Source organism: Bubalus kerabau, chromosome 2, assembly GCF_029407905.1.
Source record: "Bubalus kerabau isolate K-KA32 ecotype Philippines breed swamp buffalo chromosome 2, PCC_UOA_SB_1v2, whole genome shotgun sequence".
NCBI classification, from domain to species: domain Eukaryota; kingdom Metazoa; phylum Chordata; class Mammalia; order Artiodactyla; family Bovidae; genus Bubalus; species Bubalus kerabau.
This window is the reverse complement of record NC_073625.1, coordinates 117362382-117388502: the sequence shown is the minus strand read 5'-3', so window position 1 is coordinate 117388502 and position 26121 is coordinate 117362382. Positions and strand designations below refer to the sequence as shown.

Sequence of the window (26121 nt, the reverse complement as noted above, 5' to 3'; positions counted from 1 at the left end):
TTGTCAAGAAAAATGAGGGGACTAATGTGACTGCTATCACTCTCCATATCATGCAAAGACAGGGCACTATAAAGTGCCACCAAAGGCTGTGCCTTGGTTACATAGACATCTGCAGCTGGAGGAAATGGCACAGAGGGCTTAGTTGCTCTGTGGCATGTGGGATCCTTCCAGACCAGGGATTGAATCTGTGTCCCCTGCACTGGCAGGTGGATTCTTAACCACTGGACCACCAGGGAAAGGGAAAGTGTTAGTTGCTCAGTTGTATTCGACTCTTTGTGACTCCATGGACTGTACCCCCCCCCCGCCCCCGGCTCCTCTGTCCTTGGGATTTCCTGAGCAAGAGTACTGGAGTGGGTAGCCATTCCCTCCCCCAGGGGATCTTCCTAACCCAGAATTTGAACCCGGATCTCCTGCATTGCAGGTGAATTCTTTACTGTCCGGGCCACCAGGGAAGTTCTTTTTTTTTTTTTTAACTAGCATCTTAGATGTGTATTTGTCAGCTTTGTGACAGAGTTTTAGCTACTCTATCATCTGACGATTTTTTGTAGCTTATGATTATCACTTTATATTGAGATCAGTTCAGTTCAGTCGCTCAGTCGTGTCCGACTCTTTGCGACCCATGAATCGCAGCACGCTAGGCCTCCCTGTCCATCACAAACTCCCGGAGTTCACTCAGTCTCACATCCATCGACTCAGTGATGCCATCCAGCCATCTCAACTTCTGTCGTCCCCTTCTCCTCCTGCCCCCATCCCTCCCAGCATCAGAGTCTTTTCCTATGAGTCAACTCTTTGCATGAGGTGGACAAAGTACTGGAGTTTCAGCTTCAGCATCATTCCCTCCAAAGAAATCCCAGGGCTGATCTTCAGAATGGACTGGTTGGATCTCCTTGCAGTCCAAGGGACTCTCAAGAGTCTTCTCCAACACCACAGTTCAAAAGCATCAATTCTTCGGCGCTCAGCCTTCTTCACAGTCCAACTCTCACATCCATACATGACCACAGGAAAAACCATAGCCTTGACTAGATGGACCTTTGTTGGCAAAGTAATGTCTCTGCTATTGAATATGCTTTCTAGGTTGGTCATAACTTTCCTTCCAAGGAGTAAGCGTCTTTTAATTTCATGGCTGTAATCACCATCTGCAGTGATTTTGGAGCCCCCAAAAATAAAGTCTGACACTGTTTCCACTGTTTCCCCATCTATTTCCCATGAAGTGATGGGACCGGATGCCATGATCTTCGTTTTCTGAATGTTGAGCTTTAAGCCAACTTTTTCACTCTCCACTTTCACTTTCATCAAGAGCCTTTTTAGTTCCTCTTCACTGTCTGCCATAAGGATGGTGTCATCTGCATATCTGAGGTTATTGATATTTCTCCCGGCAATCTTGATTCCAGCTTGTGTTTCTTCCAGTCCAGCGTTTCTCATGATGTACTCTGCATATAAGTTAAATACACAGGGTGATAATATACAGCCTTGACGAACTCCTTTTCCTATTTGGAACCAGTCTGTTGTTCCATGTCCAGTTCTAACTGTTGCTTCCTGACCTGCATACATATTTCTCAAGAGGCAGGTCAGGTGGTCTGGTATTCCCATCTCTTTAAGAATTTTCCACAGTTTCTTGTGATCCACACAGTCAAAGGCTTTGGCATTGTCAATAAAGCAGAAATAGATGTTCTTTTGGAACTCTCTTGCTTTTTCCATGATCCAGTGGATATTGGAATTTGGCAATTTGATCTCTGGTTCCTCTGCCTTTTCTAAAACCAGCTTGACCATCAGGAAGTTCACGGTTCACGTATTGCTGAAGCCTGGCTTGGAGAATTTTGAGCATTACTTTACTAGCGTGTGAGATGAGTGCAATTGTGCGGTAGTTTGAGCATTCTTTGGCATTGCCTTTCTTTGGGATTGGAATGAAAACTGACCTTTTCCAGTCCTGTGGCCACTGCTGAGTTTTCCAAATTGGCTGGCATATTGAGTGCAGCACTTTCACGGCATCATCTTTCAAGATTTGAAATAGCTCAACTGGAATTCCATCACCTCCACTAGCTTTGTTCGTAGTGATGCTTTCTAAGGCCCACTTGACGTCACATTCCAGGATGTCTGGCTCTAGGTCAGTGATCACACCATCATGATTATCTGGGTCGTGAAGATCTTTTTTGTACAGTTCTTCTGTGTATTCTTGCCACCTCTTCTTAATATCTTCTGCTTCTGTTAGGTCCATACCATTTCTGTCCTTTATCGAGCCCATCTTTGCATGAAATGTTCCCTTGGTAATACCATTTAAAAAATTTGTATGTGATGCTTCAAGTGGAAGTTTTATCTTAAGTTCATTTTTCCTAAATACCCACTTGCTGTTAGTGATTTCCACAGTGTAACCGTATTGCTTTTATAAGGGAAGTGTAAAACAAATATATGTGGTTTAAAATTCAAAGAATAGAGGAATTCTCTGGCAGTCCAGTGGTTAGGATCCAGTGCTTTCACTGCCAGGACCCTGGTTCAGTCCCTGGTTGGTGAACTTAGATCTTGCAAACGTTTGGCTTGGCCACGAAAAAAAAAAAATTCAAAGGATATAGAAGGCTTTTTTGATTGAAGTCTGGCGCTTCTTTCCCAGTGCACTAACTGGTTAGCTGAAGTACTATGAGATAGTTCTAAGCCTACTGGATGTTGGTAACATGCAAGCAAACGACAATACTAGGGCTGGGGAAAGACAGAAATGAGTTCAAGAAGCTCCTGCTCTTCTGGAGGAAACAGAAAGTAAAGAAGCATTTAATGCTTAGTAGTATATCCACGTATGTAGTAGAGTATCACAGCGGTGAGAGTGGGGAGGAGGTAGTATAGAGAATGCTCAGCGCAGGAATTGGCAAAAGTAATGCTTACAGTGATTCTTGAGTGTGTATGAACTGGATGAAGGAGGAGATAAGGAGAATAAAGACTTTCCAAGCATGTAATTTGGTGTGGCAATACTGAATTTGTAGGATGGTGAAGAGGAGAGGCAAAGCCAGAGAGATAGGCTGAGGTCTGATCACAAAGGACTTGCCAGATCCTAAGGACTTTGAAATTTATACTGTAGGTATCAGAGAGCCATTAAAGAATTTTAAGCCATTTGTGTGTATTTGTGTTTGTATTTATGTGTGATAATTACACTTGTATATTAGAACATAACCTCAGCAGCAAGGTGGAAAATGGAATGATGATCATTTAGGAGCCTATTGTAGTAATCTAGGTAAGAAGAGTTAAAGACTTGACTTAAATATTTATTTTTAAAAATCTTTCAAGATGCCTCACTGGCTGGCAAGGAAATAAAGAATATTCAGAAGCTTAAATATTAAATGAAATTGGGAATGAGATGTTAGCTAGGTTTAAGCTTTCACCCTGATTGAATTTGCCCAAACTGGATGGCTTTGAATTTCTGTTTTGATAGCCTCATAGGGCACAGGAAACAAGCCTGTTGCCTTCTAAGGAGAAGAATCTGCAAGGAGACCTCTTCCATTCACGACACTGGGACCTTCGCATTTGGGGAGTGGTAGGAGAAATCTTCACTGAGAATTTATAGCAAAGGTTCTTACAAGGTCACATTTCCCATGTGATCATATAAAACTTAGGTCAAGAATGTATTTTAAATAGCCCCTGTTAGGTAGTACCCTCAGGTACCTTACAAAATCTGTTAAATCATCCTCTCTGAGAAGGGGTGTACCTTCAACCCAGGCTTCATAAATCTACAGATTAAAATTCGAAGCCACTTGAGATCACATTCAGAAAAATCACAAAATGCACAAAAAACCATGGCACAGTGGGCAAGAGCCAGCAGAAACAAGAGACAGTGACCACTAGAGACTGCAGATAGTTTATCTTTTGTCTTTGTAATTCCTGTAAGTTTGATTAATATATTAGAATAAATGAAAAAGATCAAAGTAAGAGTATGAAGTAAGGGTCTCTGAAACATGACCAATCAGATTAGAAAAAACCCAGAACTTCTAGTTATAAAAAATTAAAACTAAAAGTTCATGAGGGCTTCCCAGGTGGCACTGTGGTAAAGAATCTGCCTGCAATGCAGGAAGTGCAAGTTTGATTCCTGGGTCAGGAAGATCCCCAGGAGAAGGAAATTGCAACCCACTCCAATATTATTGCCTGAAAAATCCCATGGACAGAGGAGCCTGGCGGGCTACAGTCCGTGGGGTTGCAAAGAGTCAGATGCATCTGGTTATAGCACAACACAAAAGCTCGTGAACAGGTGAAGGACAAATTGGCAGGGACTTCCCTGGTCCAGTGGTTAAGAAATCCGTCTTCCAATGCAGGGGACACTGCAACAGAAGGTCGATGCATGCCTCAACTAAGACCCTTAAAAGAAAATATCTGAGAATTTTTCAGAATTGATAAAAGATAAGTCTTTATGGTTGAAGTTCAATGAATCCTAAGAAGGATAAATACAGTCAGCCCCAGCAAATCAGAGTGAAACTGCTGAAGACCAAAGACAGAGAAGATCTTAAAAGCAACTAGAGAGAAACAACAGATTGCTATAAAAATGTTTTTCTTTAGTCTGGCAGCTTACTTCCCACAAGCAGTAGCAGAAGCCAGAAGACACCGGAATGCTATCTTCAGTGTACTGGGAGAAAATAATTGTCAGCCTTAAAATAGAATATCCACTGAAACTGTCTTTCAGGAACAATGGCAAAATAAAAGGCGTTATCAGATCAAAAACAAAAAACCAACTCACCATCAGTCTTGGCTGGAGGAAACTCTAAGGGACAAAATTCAGGTAGAAAGAAAATCATCTCAAATGGAAAGTCTGAGATGCTTTTTTTTTTCTTTTCCATTGTGGTTTATTATAGGATATTGAATATAGTTCCTTGTGACCTGAGATGCTTTTTAATGCTCACAGAATGTCCCACCAAATAGATTTACAATTTAGATTCTACTGCTGTTAGCCATTTATGTTGTCCAGTTTTTCGGTATTAACTGAAGTTATATTGGACATGTATATAGACATGGTTATGCGTGTATTTTATATAGATTTATTTAGACTAGATTTATATAGGTTATTTAGACTTGTATAGATTTATGTAGGTTTATCTAGACTACAAGTCCAAATTACTGGGTCAAAAATTGTAAAAGGTATTTTTATGTTTGCTGATAACATCTTATAAAATTGATTTCTTAGGACTTCCCTGGTGACCCACTGGCTAAGACTCTGTGCTCCCAATATAAGGGGCCCAGGTTTGATCCTTGGTCAGGGAACTAGATCCCAAATGCTGCAACTAAGAGTTCGTATACTTCAACTAAAGATTCTGCATTCCACAACAAAGGTCAAAGATCTCATGTCACACAACTAAGACCCAGTGCAGCCAAGTAAATAAATATTTTTTAAAAATTGATTTCTTAAAGGGCTTTACCAATTTACATTGCGTCAAACAGATTATGTTTGCTTTACTGTACAAATAAATGAGTAACTGTGTGATAGGACCAGTTTTAAATGATGAAGATTGACATTTCATAGCAGATTTTGATTTAATTATATCTTTGACAATAAATGTAGCATCTCCTCTCCCATTATTACGAAAATGCTTCCTTCCTGTTAGAAATAGAAATTGCTAACTGAACTGCATTCTTTCTAATGAAGTAGTTCTAACTTTCTAGGATATAATGTTTAATTTTATTTTTCAGTTGATTAACAAATATTGAATATATAGTTGGTTTATTTAAAGAAATAGTAAACACTTTATTTAGTTTTTGTTTTATTATGAAGACTACATTTTAATGTTGCTGCTTTATTTTCTAGTTCTGTATATTTCACACTAATTAGGCAACAGTGTAGAATTAAATAATTATTTAAAGAAAAAAGAAAGCAAGATCCTCTATGACCCATCTCCTAGAATAATGGAAATAAAAACAAAAGTAAACAAGTGGAACCTGATTAAACTTAAAAGCTTTTGCACAACAAAGGAAACTATAGGCAAGGTGAAAATACAACTCAGAATAACAAACACATGAAAAGATGCTCAATATCACTCATTATTAGAAAAGTGCAAATCAAAACTACAATGAGATATCACCTCACACTGGTCAGAATTAGTCACTTAGTTGTGTCCGATTCTTTGCGACCCCATGGACTGCAGCATGCCAGGCTTCCCTGTCCATCACCAATTCCTGGAGCTTGCTCAAACTCAATGTCCATTGAGTTGGTGATGCCATCCTACCATCTCATCCTCTTTTGTCCCCTTCTCCTCCTGCCTTCAGTCTTTCTCAGCATCAGAGTCTTTTCCAGTGAGTCAGTTTTTCGCATCAAGGGGCCAAAATATTGAAGTTGCAGCTTCAGCATCAGTCCTTCCAATGAGTATTCAGGACTGATTTCCTTTAGGATGAACTGGTTGGATCTCCTTGCAGTCCAAGGGAGTCTCAAGAGTCTTCTCCAACACCACAGTTCAGAAGCATCAATTCTTTGGCGCTCAGCTTTCTTTATGGTCCAACTCTCACATCTGTATGTGACTACTGGAAAAACCATAGCTTTGTCTAGACGGACCTTTGTTGGCAAAGTAATGTCTCTGCTTTTTAATGTGCCATCTAGGTTGGTCATAGCTTTTCTTCCAAGGAGCAAGCAACTTAATTTCATGGCTGCAGTCACCATCTGCAGTGATTTTGGAGCCCAAGAAAATAAAAGTCTCTCACTGTTTCCATTTGCCATCTATTTGCCTTGAAGTGATCAGACAGGATGCCATGATCTTAGTTTTCTGAATGTTTAGTTTAAGCCAACTTTTTCACTCTCCTCTTTCACTTTCATCAAGAGGCTCTTTAGTTCTTCTTTGCTTTCTGCCATAATGGTCATTCTCCTGGTCGGAATGGCCATCATCAGAAGGTCTACAAACAGTACATGCTGGAAAGGCTGTGGAGAAAAGGGAACCCTCTTGCACTGTTGGTGGGAATGTAAATTGATACAGCCATTATGGAAGATGGTATGGAGATTCCTTAAAAATAGGAATAGAACCACCATATGACCCAGCAGTCCCACTCCTAGGCATATATGCTGAGGAAACCAAAACTGAAAAAGACACATCAATGTTCATTGCAGCACAGTTTATAGTAGCTAAAACATGGGAGCAACCTAGATGTCCATTGACAGATAAATGGATACAGAAGTTGTGGTACATACACACAATGGAATATTACTCAGCCATAAAAAGGAACTTGTTTGAGTCAGTTCTAATGAGGTAGATGAACCTAGAGCCTATTATACAGAGTGAAGTAAGTCAGAAAGAGAAAGATGAATATCATATACTAATGCATATATACGAAATCTAGAAAGATAGTACGAAAGAATTTATTTGCAGGGCGGCAGTGGGGAAACAGACAGAGTAGACCTAAGGACACGGGAAAGGGAAGGAGAGGGTGAGATTTATGGGGAGAGTAACATGGAAACTTAAATTACCATGTGTAAAATAAGTAGCCAATGAGAATTTGCTGTATGTCTCAGGGAACTCAAACAGGAGCTCTGTATCAACCTAGAGGGGTGGGATGGGGAGGGAGATGGGAGGGATGTTCAAGAGGGCGGGGACATAGGTATACCTATGGCTGATTCATGTTGAGGTTTGACAGAAAACAACAAAATTCTATAAAGCAATTATCCTTCAACTTAAAAATAAATTAATTAAAAAAACATTCTAAAGAGGGAAAGTACTATTAATTTCCTTGGGCATTCTGTCTTCTAATGTGAATTGAATGTAAGAAGATGTCTTTGTTTAACTTTTTTCTTGTTTTTATACTATTTCAGGTGCAAGTGAAAGTGTAGGGAAACATATGCTTGAAGCCTGCAACAATAATCTGGAGATGGCAGTCACTATGTTTTTGGATGGTGGAGGAATCGCTGAAGAGCCCAGTACCAGTTCAGCAAGTGTCTCCACTGTCAGACCACACACAGAGTATGAATTTAATATTTATTATTAGGAGCTACCTGCTGCCAACATTGAGCAGTTACGTTTTTGTCAATTAGGTTAATTCTCTATTTTGAACAAATAAAAAGTTGAAAGCATCTGAATGTATCAGGTGACAATTTTTATACTTATGTGCTTTAAATTCTCTAGAGCACTGTCAAGTCTATTTAATCCTCAGAAGAATCCTATAGGTGGGTATTATTATCCATGTTTTATACAGGAAGCTGAAGTATAGCCATTTCCCCAAGCTATGCAGCAATTAAATAGCAGATATGCAAGTAGAGCCCAATAAAGGTTAGATTTCCCATTTTTAGATTTTCCTACATTGTCCCAGGAAAGTTTTGAATTGTCATGAAAATTTTTTGAAAAAAATTCTAATCCTTTATGCCTTAAATAACTATAGGTATCTAATCTTTAGAAGCACCTTCAGCATATAGAACTGTAATATATGGAGAATAGTAACAAATGATAAGTACATTGATGTTTTCTGCCCTTTACATTTGATACCAACGAGAGTTTAAAATGAGTATCTGTTAGGCAAAATTCCAGTAGTCTTTTAAAATATGTTGATTTTTTAATCAAAATTTCAAATATCCTTAAATAAGATTTTAATACAGATAGCCCTTTATAATTCTTTAATGTTTACAACATGAGATACTAGACAAAAGGGATCCCCTTAAATAGAATAGGCCAAAGGTGCGGATTTTATATTTACTAAATTAGATTTAAAAAGCCACAGAAACATTCCAGGACATGATTGCTTTTTTTTTTTTTAATCTAGTTCCAGATTCTAGAGTAATATACTATTTTCCCACAAAGTGTGAACTTGAAAGATTTTTATTTGTATCTTACGAAGTTTTTTCCTATCTGTATTGGCTTTTTATTTCAAGTTCAGTAATCCAATCTCCACCAGCATAACTCAAATCTTTAATGGAAATCAATATGAAAATATGATTTAGTTTATAACAGGTATTCATAGCTGACATATCAGTCTTCACTGTTTAAAACATGTTTTCTTAATTGTACTTAAAAATACTTTTGATTAATGAATGTCTTTTCCTACTGAATTACATTATAATTTGGCTTAGATTATTTGTATTACTAATTGATTAGCATTTGATAGTGGCACCTACTTCCTAAGCCAGTGTCAGTTGCTCAAATGGTAAAGACTCTGCCTGTAGTGCAGGAGACCCAGGTTTGATCCCTGGGTGGGAAAGATCCCCTGGAGAAGGGAATAGCAGTCCACTCCAGTATTCTTGCCTGGAGAACCCCCTGAACAGATGAGCTGGTGTGCTCCATGGGGTCTCAAAGATTTAGGCACAACTGAGTGACTAACACTATAGCCTACTTTCTAAACAGGTTTTCTTTCTATACAGTTCACCTTCTGTTCCATTCTTCCATTTCATTAGGTAGCCAGCAGTCTTGGAATAGATAACCTAAAATATGTCTTTCTGTATAAGGACTACTAATTAAGCCATGGCCCTAATTGATGTATTTCATCAGATTTAAGACTTGTTTCTTGAGTAATTAAATTGCCTTCTGTGTGAAAGTCGCTCAGTTGTGTCCAGCTCTTTGCGACCCCATGGACTATGCAGTCCATGGAATTCTCTAGATCAGAATACTAGAGTCAGTAGCCGTTTCCTTCTCCAGGTATCTTCCAACCCAGAAATCAAATCCAGGTGTCCTGAATTGCAAGCGGATTCTTTACCAGCCTAGCCACCAGGGACACCCAAGAATATTGGAGTGGGTAGCCTATCCCTTCTCCAGGAGATCTGCCCAACCCAGGAATCAAACTGGGGTCTCCTGCATTGCAGGCAGATTCTTTACCAGCTGAGCTACCAGGAAGCCTTCAGTTCAGTTCAGTCGCTCAGTCGTGTCCGACTCTTTGCAACCCCGTGAATCGCAGCACGCCAGGCCTGCCTGTCCATCACCAGCTCCTGGAGTTCACTCAGACTCACGTCCATCAAGTCAGTGATGCCATCCAACCATCTCATCCTCTGTCGTCCCCTTCTCCTCCTGCCCCTAATCCCTCCCAGCATCAGAGTCTTTTCCAATGAGTCACCTCTTCGCATGAGGTGGCCCAAGTACTGGAGTTTCAGCTTTAGCATCTTTCCTTCCAAAGAAATCTCAGGGCTGGTCTCCTGCAGAATGGACCGGTTGGATCTCCTTGCAGTCCAAGGGACTCTCAAGAGTCTTCTCCAACACCACAGTTCAAAAGCATCAATTCTTCGGCACTCAGCCTTCTTCACAGTCCAACTCTCACATCCATACATGACCACAGGAAAAACCATAGCCTTGACTAGATGAACCTTTGTTGGCAAAGTAATGTCTCTGCTTTTGAATATGCTATCTAGGTTGGTCATAACTTTCCTTCCAAGGAGTAAGCGTCTTTTAATTTCATGGCTGCAATCACCATCTGCGGTGATTTTGGAGCCCCCAAAAATAAAGTCTGACACTGTTTCCACTGTTTCCCCATCTATTTCCCATGAAGTGATGGGACCGGATGCCATGATCTTTGTTTTCTGAATGTTGAGCTTTAAGCCAACTTTTTCACTCTCCACTTTCACTTTCATCAAGAGCCTTTTTAGTTCCTCTTCACTGTCTGCCATAAGGATAGTGTCATCTGCATATCTGAGGTTATTGATATTTCTCCCGGCAATCTTGATTCCAGCTTGTGTTTCTTCCAGTCCAGCGTTTCTCATGATGTACTCTGCAAATAAGTTAAATAAGCAGGGTGACAATATACAGCCTTGACAAACTCCTTTTCCTATTTGGAACCAGTCTGTTGTTCCATGTCCAGTTCTAACTGTTGCTTCCTGACCTGTATTCAGGTTTCTCAAGAGGCAGGTCAGGTGGTCTGGTATTCCCATCTCTTTAAGAATTTTCCACAGTTTCTTGTGATCCACACAGTCAAAGGCTTTGGCATAGTCAATAAAGCAGAAATAGATGTTCTTTTGGAACTCTCTTGCTTTTTCCATGATCCAGTGGATGTTGGCAATTTGATCTCTGGTTCCTCTGCCTTTTCTAAAACCAGCTTGAACATCAGGAAGTTTACAGTTCACATATTGCTGAAGCCTGGCTTGGAGAATTTTGAGCATTACTTTACTAGCATGTGAGATGAGTGCAATTGTGCGGTAGTTTGAGCATTCTTTGGCATTGCCTTTCTTTGGGATTGGAATGAAAACTGACTTTTTCCAGTCCTGTGGCCACTGCTGAGTTTTCCAAATTGGCTGGCATATTGAGTGCAGCACTTTCACGGCATCATCTTTCAGGATTTGAAATAGCTCAACTGGAATTCCATCACCTCCACTAGCTTTGTTCGTAGTGATGCTTTCTAAGGCCCACTTGACTTCACATTCCAGGATGTCTGGCTCTAGGTCAGTGATCGCTGGCATATTGAGTGCAGCACTTTCACGGCATCATCTTTCAGGATTTGAAATAGCTCAACTGGAATTCCATCACCTCCACTAGCTTTGTTCGTAGTGATGCTTTCTAAGGCCCACTTGACGTCACATTCCAGGATGTCTGGCTCTAGGTCAGTGATCACACCATCATGATTATCTGGGTCGTGAAGATCTTTTTTGTACAGTTCTTCTGTGTATTCTTGCCACCTCTTCTTAATATCTTCTGCTTCTGTTAGGTCCATACCATTTCTGTCCTTTATCAAGCCCATCTTTGCATGAAATGTTCCCTTGGAAGCCTTAGATTGAGAGAATTCTGTACACGCACACACATTCACATAAAATGTAAAGTGAAGTATACCAATAATGAAAAGATCTATTCAGGTAAAAGTTGTCTGTTAAGATATCTTTTTCTTAAGATAATGGCCTATTCTTCTTTGGTGAAAGAGATTTAATAGAGCTTCTTCTTAGAGACACATGTCTATTTCTTCAGAGTATTGCAGTTCTGTTTGTGAGCAGTGACTGAAATCCAGTAGGAAAGAGTTCATAATGTAATACTAAATTATCATTTATGCTTCACTCATTTGGCTTATTGTAGATTTCTTTGTCTGACTGCTGCTGCTAAGTCGCTTCAGTCGTGTCCAACTCTGTGTGACCCCATAGACGGCAGCCCACCAGGCTCCCCCGTCCCTGGGATTCTCCAGGCAAGAACACTGGAGTGGGTTGCCATTTCCTTCTTCAGTGCATGAAAGTGAAAAGTGAAAGTGAAGTCGCTCAGTCGTGCCCGACTCCCAGCGACCCCATGGACTGCAGCCCACCAGGCTCCTCCGTCCATGGGATTTTCCAGGCAAGAGTACTGGAGTGGGGTGCCATTGCCTTCTCCATTTGTCTGACTAGTTCTTTTTTATTTACAGTATGTTAGTTTTTGTTGACAAATGAGTATTGATACTTCATTAAATAGCATGTTTTGATGTTTCAACTTTTAGGTGTCAAAAACAGCCTTAAGCTCAGTTATTACTATTAGAAACACCTGAATGAAAAACATTGGCCTAAGTTAAATTAACATTTAAGAGGAACATATTAAATTTGGAACTTACTACATGCTATGAACATTAATCAGCAGAGTTTTGTATTTGAGTTAAAGCTCAAATAACTAAATGACATATAAAGAGATATGTACCATTTTTACAGCGTATCTAAATGAGTATTCTTCACTAGAAGAGATGGGTTATTAGTAAACCCTCTGGAGGTAAACTCTGAAGAATTTATAGGCTTTTAAGAGATGAGTGTTTTTTCTTGTTATTAGTGTCTGTTTAATGAATAATCCAAGAGTACTGCCTAGGTTGGACTTCCCTGGTGACTCAGTGGTAAAGAATCGCCTGCTAACACAGGACATGCAGTTTGATCCCTGGGTCAGGAAGATCCTCTGGAAAAGAAAATGACAACCTACTCCAGTATTCTTGCTGGGAAATCCCATGGTTCGAGGAACCTGGCAGGCTACAGTCCATGGGATCACAAAAGAGTTGGACATGACTTAGTGACTAAACAACAAAACAGCATCTACTTACTTTAGCTCCATCATAACTAGCATAAAATTAACTGCCTGTGTAAACTTATATTAATATATCTGTGTTTTAATTCTCTATTTGATGTAGTGGTGATGTAATATTGCTTTTATTAAGCTCATACTTTTCCATTAATTTATTCCTGAACTTTTTTTGTGTGTGTATAAATTTCCTGTCTTCTTTTTCCTTAAGAATTTAGGGTAGGGAACTTAAGAGGAAAGGCACAGTATCTTTTATTTTTATGTTTGTTCTCTTTCCTTAAGCCCATTTGCTCTGTCTATGCCAGGTACCTTGTCCCAGTTGATCTCTATTTGGAAATCACCCAACAATCACTTGTCATAATTTAATGTGGTTCCTTAAAGTCACTAAGTCTGTTGTTCATTTTACTTGTTAATTTGAATGTATTCATAATAATTACAGTGAGAATAGGTAGCAGAAAACAGTTTTCATTTGGATATTTTCCCACTTATTCTTTTTTCTTAATAGAGAGGAAGTTCGTGCCCCAATTCCTCAAAAGCAAGAAATACTGGTGGAACCAGAACCTTTGTTTGGTGGTAAGTTTACCTTTTTTTCCTAGCTTTATTTGCCTTTATTGTTGTCTTCAAGATTTTAATGAAGCTATCAAAAGATGTGAAGGCTTGCTCAGAGGTGGTTATTTCAAGTACAGTCAGTTCTTACCTTGTAATTCCGTACTCCACTGAGGCAAGTTGCACAGTTGGTTCTTTCTGAGGAGTGAATCAGATTAAAAAGTTGATAGCTGTTTCAGAAGGCCAAAAGGAGGAAAATAAGCAAAAGAAATTGCTGCCTTATAATGGAAACAAATCTATCATTAGATAAAAGACTCTGATTGTTTTTTTTTTTTTTTTTGAATACCCATTTGACTGCCATGTCCTTACTGTCTTGATACACTATATCTTCACTCTTTTTTTTTTTTTTTTTTAATGTATTTATTTATTTGGCTCTACCAGCTCTTAGTTGATGCATGTGGGATCTAGTTCCCTGGCCAGGGATTGAACCCAGGTCCCCTGCATTGGGAGCGGAAAGTCTTAGCCACTGAACCACCAGGGAACTCTTATTTAATTTCTAGAAGTGCTCTTCCTGTATTGAAAAAAGGAGAAAATAATCTCTAATCCATGCAAAAAATTATGGTATCAGTCTGGGGTGCATAGAGAAGATGGTAGGAAATAGAACATTTTATCAGATTTAAAGAAAAATTATAGTTTTTTTAACACAAAAATTATTATTGTATTTTATTAAAAATATTTACTTATTTGGCTACATCAGGTCTTAGTTGCCCCAAGGCATGTGGGATCTTAGTTCCCCGACTAAGGACAGAACCTTTGTCCCCTGCATTGGAAGGCAGATTTTGTTATTCTTTAAAAATTTGGGTTGGGGGGATAATTGCTTTACAATATTGTACTGGTTTCTACAATATTGTACTGGTTTCTGCCATATATCATGAATCAGCTACAGGTACACATATGTTTCCTTTCTCTTGAACCTCTATTTCCCGCCCCATCCTGTCCTTCTAGGTAGTTACGGAGCAGTGGGTTGAGCTCCCTGTGTCACACAGCACATGCCCACTGGCTGTCTGTTTTACATATGGTGATGTGTATGTTTCCATGCTGCTCTCAGTTCGTCCTGCCCTCTTCTACTGTGTCTACAAGTCTGTTCTGTATGTCTGTGTCTCCATTGCTGCCCTGCAAATAGGTTCATCAGTAACATCTAGATTCCATATGCATGCATTAATATACAATATCTGTCTTTCTCTTTCTGACTTACTTCACTCTGAATATTGGGGTACATGTGTTTCTTTCAATTATGGTTTTCTCAGGGTGTATATTCAGTGGTGGGATTGCTGGGTCACATGGTAGTTCTATTCCTAGTTTTTTTAAGGAATCTGTACTGTTCTCCATAGTGGCTGTATCAATCTACATTCCCACCAGCAGTGCATGAGGGTGCCCTTTTCTTCATATCTTCTCCAGCATTTATTGATTGTAGATTTTTTAATGATGACCATTCTGACCAGTGTGAGGTGATACCTCATTATAGTTTTGACTTGCATTACTATAAAGCTCTTAGAGGAAAACATCAGCAGTACAGTCTTTGACATACATCATAGCAAAATCCTCTTTGAGCCACCTCCTGGAGTAATGGAAATAAAAACAAAAGCAAAATGGAAATATACAAAGGGGATTTAATTAAACTTAAAAGCTTTTGCACAACAAAGGAAACAAATAAGATTAAAAGACAACCCTTAGAATGAGAGAAAATAATTGCAAACAAGATAATTGACAAAGGATTAGTCTCCAAAATATACATGCAGCTTAGTACCTTAAATAACACGATCAAAAGTGGGCAAAAAACCTAAACAGACATTTCTCCAAAGAAGACATACAGATGGCCAACAAACACATGAAAAGATGCTCAACATTGCGTATAATTTTATTTTAACAAGCACTTACCTTTTGTGAGCCAGATATTTTAGGCATTAAGAAGTATATTAAAACAACAGAAGATAAGGAACTTCCCTGCCAGTCTAGTGGTTAAGATTCTGCACTTCCCACTGTTAGAGGCACAGGTTCCATCACTGGTTGAGAAACTAAAATTTTGCCTGGTATGTAGTGTGGCCATAAAAACTTAAAAAGAAACCCAAAACCCAGAGGAAGAAGTTATGATTTGGTTGGGTAGACAGAGTCATAGAAATATGTATTGTGTATATTGAGAATAGTGATGCCAAAAAATAGGTCTATAAGAAGTCGGTAGGCAGGCTAAAAGAAGAAATAAGTTGTAAGAAAAAGATGAAGAAAATTATATAAACCATGTCTTTTGATTTGAAAAATCCAGTTAGTTGAGAGTTTTAAGATTGATCTTTAACCTGGCAGCTTTGGAGTTTACTGTAGAAAGAAATAAAGAATGTACTCTCCAGCATCAGATATAATGACGAGAGGAAGATTCAGAAATAAAGATGGGAGAAAGAGCACTATAAGGTCTGAATATTGAAGAATAATATGTGCTTTCTGCTTTTTTTTTTTTACATATAAATGTAATGGAGCTCAGGAATAATGCCCTTGAAAGCTTTCTCTTTCCTTTATTGCAAGGAATAAAGGCAGGATCTTTGTGTGGGGAAGACTACAGCAAATGGGTTCTATGCTGTTTTACTGTTTGAAGCAAAAGAGTTGCTATTTGAAACATCACTTTCTTTTACCTCAGGTTTGATGAGGGTGGGGGATAAGAATGACTTTATACAATTAGGAAGTCAGTCTTAACTTTCGTTAGTAGACCTTATGATAACTTTGAAAAGGTTTTTGGAGAACTGTTTTCTTCTTAGGAGTAGTATCGATTTAAAGTGTGTTTCTCAAAGTGTGGTCTGAGAGTCCCTGATACCCTTTCAGTGGGTCTGTAAGAACAGAACCATTTTCATAATAATACTAACAAGTTATTTGCCTTTTTCACAGTGTTGACATTTGGGCTGATAATTGAGAAGCAATGATTGGTCAAACTACTGCCATCTTAATTAAATCAGGGCAGTAGCACCAAACTGCTGCTACTTGTTGAATTCTTCACTGATACACACTTGCAGGGTTTTTTTTTGTTTTTTGTTTTTTTTTTTTTTTAAGCCAATTTTACTTATTAATGTTCTTGGCAAAGCAGTAAAAATTAATTTCATTTGATCTTGACCCATATTTTTAAACTATTCTTTTTGATGAAATAGGATGTGTATATAAAGCACTTCCGTATACTGAAGTGCTCTGGTTACTTTAAAGAAAAACACTTGTACTCGTGTTTGAGTTGAAACCTAAACTAGCTGCTTTTTTTATGGAACGCTATTTTTCTTGAAAGATTACTGACAAACTGTAGTTATTTAGAGTTAGGCATTTGGCAGACATTTTCTTGAATGTGAACAAAGCCTGTTAACTGCTTCAAGGCAAACAACTGACATTAATTGTTGCCAGTCATTTGAGGAAAAAACAGCTTTCATGCAGAACTTAGAATTTTAGAAAGTTTAAGTCCATGATTGTGATCTTGTTAGCTTCCTAGTACTTAAAGGCTTTCTAATGAGATTCAGTTCAGTTCAGTCGCTCAGTCGTGTCCGACTCTTTGTGACCCCATGAACTGCAGCACGCCAGGCCTCCCTGTCCATCACCAACTCCCAGAGTCCACCCAAACCCATGTCCATTGAGTCAGTGATGCCATCCAACCATCTTTTCTTCTGTCGTCCCCTTCTCCTCCTCCTCAGTCTTTCCCAGCATCAGGGTCTTTTCCAATGAGTCAGCTCTTTGCATCAGTTGGCAAAACCATTGGAGTTTCAGCTTCAACATCAGTCCTTTCAATGAACACCCAGGACTGATCTCCCTTAGGATGGACTGGTTAGATCTCCTTGCAGTCCAAGGGACTCTCAAGAGTCTTCTCCAACACCACAGTTCAAAAGCATCAATTCTTCAGCGCTCAGCTTTCTTTATAGTCCAACTCTCACATCCATTCAAGACCACTGGAAAAACCATAGCCTTGACTAGACGGACCTTTGTTGGCAAAGTAATGTCTCTGCTTTTTATGTGCTGTCGAGGTTGGTCATAACTTTTCTTCCAAGGAGCAAGCGTCTTTTAATTTCATGGCTGCAGTCACCATCTGCAGTGATTTTGGAGCCCCCCAAAAATAAAGTCAGCCACTGTTTTCCACTGTTTGCCCATCCACTTGCCATGAAGTGATGGGACCGGGTGCCATGATCTTCGTTTTCTGAATGTTGAGCTTTAGGCCAACTTGTTCACTCTCCTCTGTCACTTTCATCAAGAGGCTCTTTAGTTCTTCTTCACTTTCTGCCATAAGGGTGGTGTCATCTGCATATCTGAGGTTATTGATATTTCTCCCGGCAATCTTGATTCCAGCTTGTGCTTCCTCCAGCCCAGCGTTTCTCATAATGTACTTTGCATATCAGTTAAATAAAAATGGTGACAATATACAGCCTTGACATACTCCTTTTCCTATTTGGAACAAGTCTGTTGTTCCGTGTCCAGTTTATCTGTTGCTTTCTGACCTGCATACAGGTTTCTCAAGAGGCAGGTCAGGTGATCCGGTATTTCCATCTCTTTCAGAATTTTCCACAGTTTCTTGTGATCCACACAGTCAAAGGTTTTGGCATAGTCAAGAAAGTAGAAATAGATGTTTTTCTGGAACTCTCTTGCTTTTTCGATGATCCTGCAGATGTTGGCAATTTCATCTCTGGTTCCTCTGCCTTTTCTAAAACCAGCTTGAACATCTGGAAGTTCACAGTTCACGTATTGCTGAAGCCTAGCTTGGAGAATTTTGAGCATTACTTTACTAGCGTGTGAGATGAGTGCAATTGTGTGGTAGTTTGAGCATTCTTTGGCATTGCCTTTCTTTGGGTTTGGAATGAAAACTGACCTTTTTCAGTCCTGTGGCCACTGCTGAGTTTTCCAAATTTGCTGGCATATTGAGTGCAACACTTTGACAGCATCATCTTTCAGGATTTGAAATAGCTCAACTGGAATTCCATCACCTCCACTGCCTTTGTTCGTAGTGATGCTTCCTAAGGCCCACTTGATTTTACATTCCAGGATATCTGGCTCTAGGTGAGTGATCACAACATCTTGATTATCTGGGTCGTGAAGATCTTTTTTGTACAGTTCTGTGTATTCTTGCCACCTCTTCTTAATATCTTCTGCTTCTCTTAAGTCCATACCATTTCTGTCCTTTATCGAGCCCATCTTTGCATGAAATGTTCTCTTGATATCTCTAATTTTCTTGAAGAGATCTCTAGTCTTTCCCATTCTGTTGTTTTCCTCTGTTTCTTTTCATTGATCACTGAGGAAGGCTTATCTCTCCTTGCTGTTCTTTGGAACTGTGCATTCAAATGGGTATATCTTTCCTTTTCTCCTTTGCTTTTCACTTCCCTTCTTTTCACATCTAATAATAATAATCTTCTGATGAGATTAGTGGTGACATTAACAGATAGTTATTTTTTAAAATATTTTATGATGAAGTGGTCAGTATTTGGAACGTTTTGCATAACTCAGTGAACAAATATTTTCAAGCCACCAAAGTACACTGTTACAAAAGTGTACATGGGTGAAGTATCTGTTCTGATCAATATGTATTTGTATATGCAATATATATTAGATATCTGCTGCTGTTTAACAAATTGTTTCAAAATTTAACGTCCTGAAACAACAAACGTCTGTTATATCACCATTTCTATGTGTTAGGAATCCAGGTGTGGCTTAGTTGGGTCCCTCTTTTATGGTCTCTCAGGGGTATAATCAAGGTGTCAGCCAGGGCTACAGGCATCCCAAAGCATGACTAGAGGAAGAATCTAAATTCACTTATGTGGCTGATGGTTGACTGGAGACATCATCAGTTCATTACCACAGAGCAAATGAGAGAGCCAGAGAGGACAGCTCAGGATAGAAGCCACCATCTTTTTGTAACCTGATTATTGGAAGTGACATCCTGTCACCTCTGCCTCATTCTGTTTGATCCTGCACATACTCAAGATGTTCACGCACAGGTCATGAGATAGGGGAGAATTGGGTGCTGTCACAGAGCCTGCCTACCACCTAGACCAGTAGATTTAAATGTAGCAGAGTATGAAAAGTTCATTGATAATATTTCAGATTCCATGTTGGCTACCAACCTTTAAGAAATTACCTCTGATTGAGTTTGGTGTAGTAGCCGAGGAAAATGTTGACAGTTACCTTAAAACTGTTAAAATACTCTTCCCTTTTACAATTACATGCCTGTGTGAACTTAAATTTTATTTTTCTTCATACACTTGAATTAAAAGAATAGCAGCAGATTGAATGCAGAAGCAGATCTAAAAATTCAGGTGTCTTCTCTTACAGCAGTTATTAACAGAGATTTATGAAAATGTGAAACAGTGCTCCCCTTCTCATATTTTTTTTTTTCTCTGTTTCTCCCCTATTCTGACTGTGAAGCTCCGAGTGAATCTCTTTTAGCTCTTTGCAGCTTAGTTTCTTTGACCTCAGTGACCAGTACTCTTACTTTATGGGTAGTAGCGTAAGAATAAAGAGGACTGATGTTTACTTTTAGCATATGGTTTGGAAGAGTCTGGAAACCATGTATGAAGAGGCAGGCAGGAGTAATAATGGTCCTGATAGATAGTAAGATATCTAAAGATTATACCCTTGAGAGACCATAAAAGAGGGACCCAACTAAGCCACACCTGGATTCCTAACACATAGAAATGGTGATATAACACTACACTAGAGGTGTAGTGGCCTGAGGAGAAGTTCTTGCTTTGACTTAGGATAAATAAGGGGGAAACAAATGGGAATAGGTCATGAGTCCAAGAAATACGAGGGTAGTTGGAAAGCTAGCAGTAAGGACCTACGATGAATCTCCAGGAGATTGAGAAGGGCTAAATTGGAGGCAGGGTTGGGGGAGTGAATATGTATGTGTATAAAGAACGTAGAATGTTGATTGGCCTGCCATTGGTAATTTAAAAATAAAAAAAAAAAACTACCTTTTATATATTATGTACTACCTCTCCAATAATAATATGCTTTCTTAAGCAGCTGTTCTATGTCTTAACTGAAGATAATTCTTAATTGTTATGGTTAACAATTGGTTAAAACTTTCTTAATTGTTATGGTTAAATAGTACTTGATAATGAGTTTTAAGAAATCATTGAGAAATTATTACTGCTAGAAACATATATATTTAAGATAGGAACTCTCAAATAAAAATAGTTCCAAGATTGAAAGAATATTTCTTGCTTCTTCTGTATAGAGGGAGGGAGAGAGAAATAATGCAATATTTAAATTTTATAAGTTTAATAAAATTTAAAATAAATTTGTATAATTTATTCAATAAAATAAAACAATTTATATGTAAAATTCAAGTTAAATTTGAAATTCAATGCAAAGTTAAAATATAGAAGCCTCTCATTTTTACCAAATTCCTTTTCCTAGAGATAATATTGTGATTCCTCAGTGTAAATACTGATATGCATATGTGCATAAATGATATGTGCTAAATTGCTTCAGTTGTGTCCAACTCTTTGGGACCCCATGGACTGTAGCCCACCTGGCTCCTCTGTCCATGGGATTCTCCAGGCAAGAATACTAGAGTGGGTTGCCTTGCCCTTCTCCAGGGGAATCTTCCAAATGATATACTGACAGATAATGCTTTAAACAAATAAGTAATTTTTTAACATGTGGTTCTGCATTTTTTTGTTATTTTTTTGTTTTGCTTTTTACTCAGTAGTTCTTAAAGAATTACCCTATATAATGGAAAATGCAGGCTGTTGTGAAGGATGCTTTGAACTTGGGATTGGGGGACTTTCATAGTTTCTATCTGATCTTACTATCTAATCATCATTTCTTACAGAGTATTATTCTAGTTACATGCTTGCCGGGCTTGCCATAAGCCAACTTAGTGACTGTCATCCATATTGAAGGAATCATTAAATGTCCTTATTTAATGTATATAAAGATCTGGTAATTTTAAAAAATTTTTATATTATAGTTGATTTACAGTTCTGTGTTAGTTTTAGGTGTACAACAAAGTGATTCAGTTATATATAATATACATGTATCTGTCCTTTTTCAGATTCTTTTCCCATTTAAGACCTGGTAAATTTTTTAGGTTTAAGAACATACAGTAAGATAACATTTTGATGATTGCTTTTGAAACTTTATCTGTACAATATTTAAGGATTGGGTAATAGGCCCTATTCAACAGTATCAGAAGACATTGGTTCTGTTTATTTCTCTGTAATTATAGGAAAAATTTATACTCTAAAATTAAAATTGTTTTTTGGTGTTTATAATTCTACATGTGTGCCACTTACTAAGAAGTAGTTCTTAAATACTATGGTTTAAAATTTACTCAAGTATTTTACTAAAGGGTAGGCAGATCCTTTAAAATAACCTGAATTTGATATGTGGAGCATGTGTAAGATTCATCTCCATGTGGAATCATCCTCACAATCTTTCTTCCTGTCTTTTTACATAAGTTTGGCCAAGTCTTGGCTGGACCTTAATTTTCTTTTTTATAAAACAAAATGTTGGTCTGCAGATGGTTACATTAACTATATATGAACGACTTGAAAGTTTTAAAAATATTTTATTTTTTGGAAGAGGGCACTATTATCAATCTTAGTGTCTTAAAATAAGAAATTCTTATAAAGACATTTTAGAATTGTTAAAAAATTAATGTTTAAGCTTTTGTGTCAATTCTGTTTTTTTCTCCTAAAGCTCCTAAAAGAAGACGGCCTGCACGTTCAATATTTGATGGTTTCCGGGATTTTCAAACTGAAACTAGTAGGTATCTATGGATCAGTTTATCATCTCCTTTTCTCTTCCTCCTTCCTTCTGCCTCCATTCTTGTCTTTTTCTCCCTCCCCGTCTCCTGCAGATAAAACCACAAGGTGGAAAAGCACCCATACACTCCCCTTCAAGTCAAGATCCTGGTTTGTTCTATATAATTTTTTTTCTTAAAAAGAAAAAAATGATTAATATCAGGCCTAATAACTTTGAGGATTCATCTTATTTTGAAAAGTAAATTATGAATTCAGTCTGTGATTGTTATTAACTCCCCCTTGCTGCTGCTGCTGCTAAGTTGCTTCAGTCATGTCCAACTCTGTGCGACTCCACAGACGGCAGCCCACCAGGCTCCTCTGCCCCTGGGATTCTCCAGGCAAGAATACTGGAGTGGGTTGCCATTTCCTTCTCCAGTGCATGCAAGTGAAAAATGAGAGTGAAGTCGCTCAGTCATGTCCGACTCTTCGCAACCCCATGGACTGTAGCCTACCAGGCCCCTCCGTCCATGGGATTTTGCAGGCAAGAGTACTGAAGTGGGTTACCATGTCCTTCTCCACCCCCTTGAGCTGAATTATTCTAAATTCTAACCTACTTGCTTATAGAAGAATAAGAGAAGTGGATATAATATTAGAAATCTGATTATTTACGAACTTAATCCATTTCTGAATGAGCACTTAAATGCTGACTATAATAAAATAAAAACTGATTTTCCTCAGGAACCTGATATATGTCAATTAAAGGAATGACTACAATGAAAATGATTATTATAGGGATTGAAAAATACAAGAAAAAGCCATATTACCCCACGCAGCCACTATTAACATTTTGGCTACAGCTGTTTGAAATAGGTTTATGTCTTTCTGTGGGATAAATTAGAACGAGAATCTTGACCATCTACTTTTAGTGGATTTAGTACTGATTTCGGAGAAGGCAATGGCATCCCACTCCAGTACTCTTGCCTGGAAAATCCCATGGATGGAGAAGCCTAGAAGACTGCAGTCCATGGGGTCGCTGAGGGTTGGACACGACTGAGCGACTTCACTTTCCCTTTTCACTTACATGCACTGGAGAAGGAAATGGCAACCCACTCCAGTGTTCTTGCCTGGAGAATCCCAGGGACAGAGGAGCCTGGTGGGCTGCTGTCTATGGGGTCACACAGAGTTGGACATGACTGAAGTGACAGCAGCAGCAGTACTGATTTAGTAATGGAACCCTAAAGAAAAGGACAGATACGTTTAGAGAATATGTGAGGAACTTTTGGACCATATTTGATTTTGTAATGATTTATAATGAGTTCATTGAAGCTCAGATAGGTCTTGTAACTTGAGAGAGTGGAATCCAGACTGACTTAAGTCATCCAGGGAATCCTGTACGCTTCCAGGAGCAGATGACAGCGGTAGTCATTGTCTCTCACTGGCAGAATCTTTCAAGATTGGGAATGTTGAAACAATTGGAATGTAGCTAGATAAATTAAGGTGACTTTCAAAATTAGATAAATGGAGATGAAAATTTTCTTGTATGCTTAAGTTCATTTTGAGTATGTGAAGGAAATATTTTGAATAGTGACTCTTAGGTAATTTTTGCCTTTATCCCTACCTTTGGATAGAGAGCACCAAGTCTTAAGACTTTCTCCCCAGCTCACTTTGTATTATTTTTCAGAGTCAGCCTTAGATCTTTGCATTTGAGATCAAGCACATTGTTCATTAGTTCTTGCAATTGATACATTTTTTTAATTGGGAGATTTCATGACTTTTATGGCTAATTGAAACTTTCTTATCCTCCTGTGTTGCAGTTCGGCAAGAACAGGAATTAAGAAATGGAGGAGCAATAGATAAGAAACTAACTACCCTTGCAGATCTGTTCCGGCCACCCATTGATTTGATGCATAAAGGCAGTTTTGAAACAGTAAGTTGTTGGAGATTCTAAACCCAACCTGTGAATCCTTTTGCAGTTTTTAGTGGCATTTTTCTAAGAGCAAAAAAAAAGTTTTCAACATATAGAGAAATTGGTGTCTTAAAGAGATACCTAGAAAGTTACATTGATTTATATTTCTACCACCAGTATATGATATTACCTAATAAAATCACTTTATTGTGTGGCATCATTTTAGAATCTGCCATTTTTATTTATTTTTTTAATCATTTAAAGTTTATATGTCTTTGACTACTACTGGGAATAGTCTCTGTGTGTGTTTTGGCCATTTGTGAATTGTTTATAGTTACCTTTTACTCATTTTTTATGAGGATCCAAGTGTGTTTGAAAAGAGCATCTCTAATCGCAAAATATGTTCTCCTTCAGTTCTTGGTTTTAATTTAGCTGAAACCAAAGGAAAACCTTCTGGAGCAGGTTTATTTGATTGTCTGCTAAATTATAAGCTCAATGAGGGCAGGGGAACCATGTTTCTTTTTATTTTGGTAATCCTTTCAATCCAGTCTCTAGTGTTTCATAGGAACATGATACTTGTTAAATGAATACGTTTAGTTGGGATTTTAAATATTCTTCTGTTGGTGTTCAAACAGCTTGATTTTGTGTGTTGACTGGCATGTTAATGCTCTGTTGAATCAGAAGAGCATTTCTATAGCTGTGTATCACTTAAATTTCAGGTAAGTCTGTTAGGATAAAGTAGGGTAAACACTTAACTACAAAAATGACATTAGTAGCTATATATTTGGAAGTGAATTATAATTGTGTTTTTAAAAACATTTTGCCCTTTAACATAACACTTCAGATCAGATCAGTCGCTCAGTTGTGTCCAACTCTTTGTGACCCCATGAATCGCAGCACACCAGGCCTCCCTGTCCATCACCAACTCCTGGAGTTCACTCAGACTCACGTCCATCAAGTCAGTGATGCCATCCAGCCATCTCATCCTCTGTCATCCCCTTCTCCTCTTGCCCCCAATCCCTCCCAGCATCAGAGTCTTTTCCAATGAGTCAACTCTTCGCATGAGGTGGCCAAAGTACTGGAGTTTCAGCTTTAGCATCATTCCTTCCAAAGAAATCCCAGGGCTGGTCTCCTTCAGAATGGACTGGTTGGATCTCCTTGCAGTCCAAGGGACTCTCAAGAGTCTTCTCCAACACCACAGTTCAAAAGCATCAATTCTTCGGCGCTCAGCCTTCTTCACAGTCCAACTCTCACATCGATACATGACCACAGGAAAACCATAGTCTTGACTAGACGAACCTTTGTTGGCAAAGTAATGTCTCTGCTTTTGAATATGCTGTCTAGGTTGGTCATAACTTTCCTTCCAAGGAGTAAGCGTCTTTTAATTTCATGGCCGCAGTCACCATCTGCAGTGATTTTGGAGCCCAGAAAAATAAAGTCTGACACTGTTTCCACTGTTTCCCCATCTATTTCCCATGAAGTGATGGGACCGGATGCCATGATTGATCTTTGTTTTCTGAATGTTGAGCTTTAAGCCAACTTTTTCACTCTCCACTTTCACTTTGATCAAGAGGCTTTTTAGTTCCTCTTCACTTTCTGCCATAAGGGTCTAAGTGAAATATTTAGGTTAAGAAATTTAATTATAAGCTGCTGCTTTCTGCATTCTTTAATTTTCTGAATTGTAAAACCTGAAAGTGTTTGGCTGCATGTAACAAAATCCAAATAATGGAGGTTTGACCAGATGTGTTTCTTTTTGTTGTGTAAATAAAGTTCAGGGAGTCTGATGTCAATTTATCAGCTCAAAAATGTCAGGTTAGATGTCTCCTCAGTTTTCTTCATCTTTCACTCGTGATCTTTAACATGGCAACTGCCCATCCTTTCTAATAACCATTGACGGAGAATAACATAATATGTAAGAAAGAAAAAGGATCTGAGTTTGTTTTGATGTGCTTTCTATTTTCATTAGCTTCTGTGTTGCTCAGGGGCTTAGTGAAGTAACTCTGAACTTGACTTAATTTGGACACTTTGGCCTCATAAAAAGCAGTTAGTCTGC

At 38.5% G+C, this 26121-nt stretch overlaps 1 protein-coding gene across 1 annotated transcript in view; it reads left to right on the top strand.

Annotated features, from left to right (window-relative positions):
* UBXN7 (UBX domain protein 7) overlaps nucleotides 1–26121 on the top strand; it is a 55682-nt gene that overhangs the window by 13751 nt on the left and 15810 nt on the right. Inside the window, exons 2-5 of the mRNA XM_055568555.1 lie at nucleotides 7757–7904; nucleotides 13369–13436; nucleotides 22119–22184; nucleotides 23977–24089. Of these exons, the coding sequence (XP_055424530.1) occupies nucleotides 7757–7904; nucleotides 13369–13436; nucleotides 22119–22184; nucleotides 23977–24089 (395 nt within the window). The remainder of the gene's footprint in view (nucleotides 1–7756; nucleotides 7905–13368; nucleotides 13437–22118; nucleotides 22185–23976; nucleotides 24090–26121) is intronic.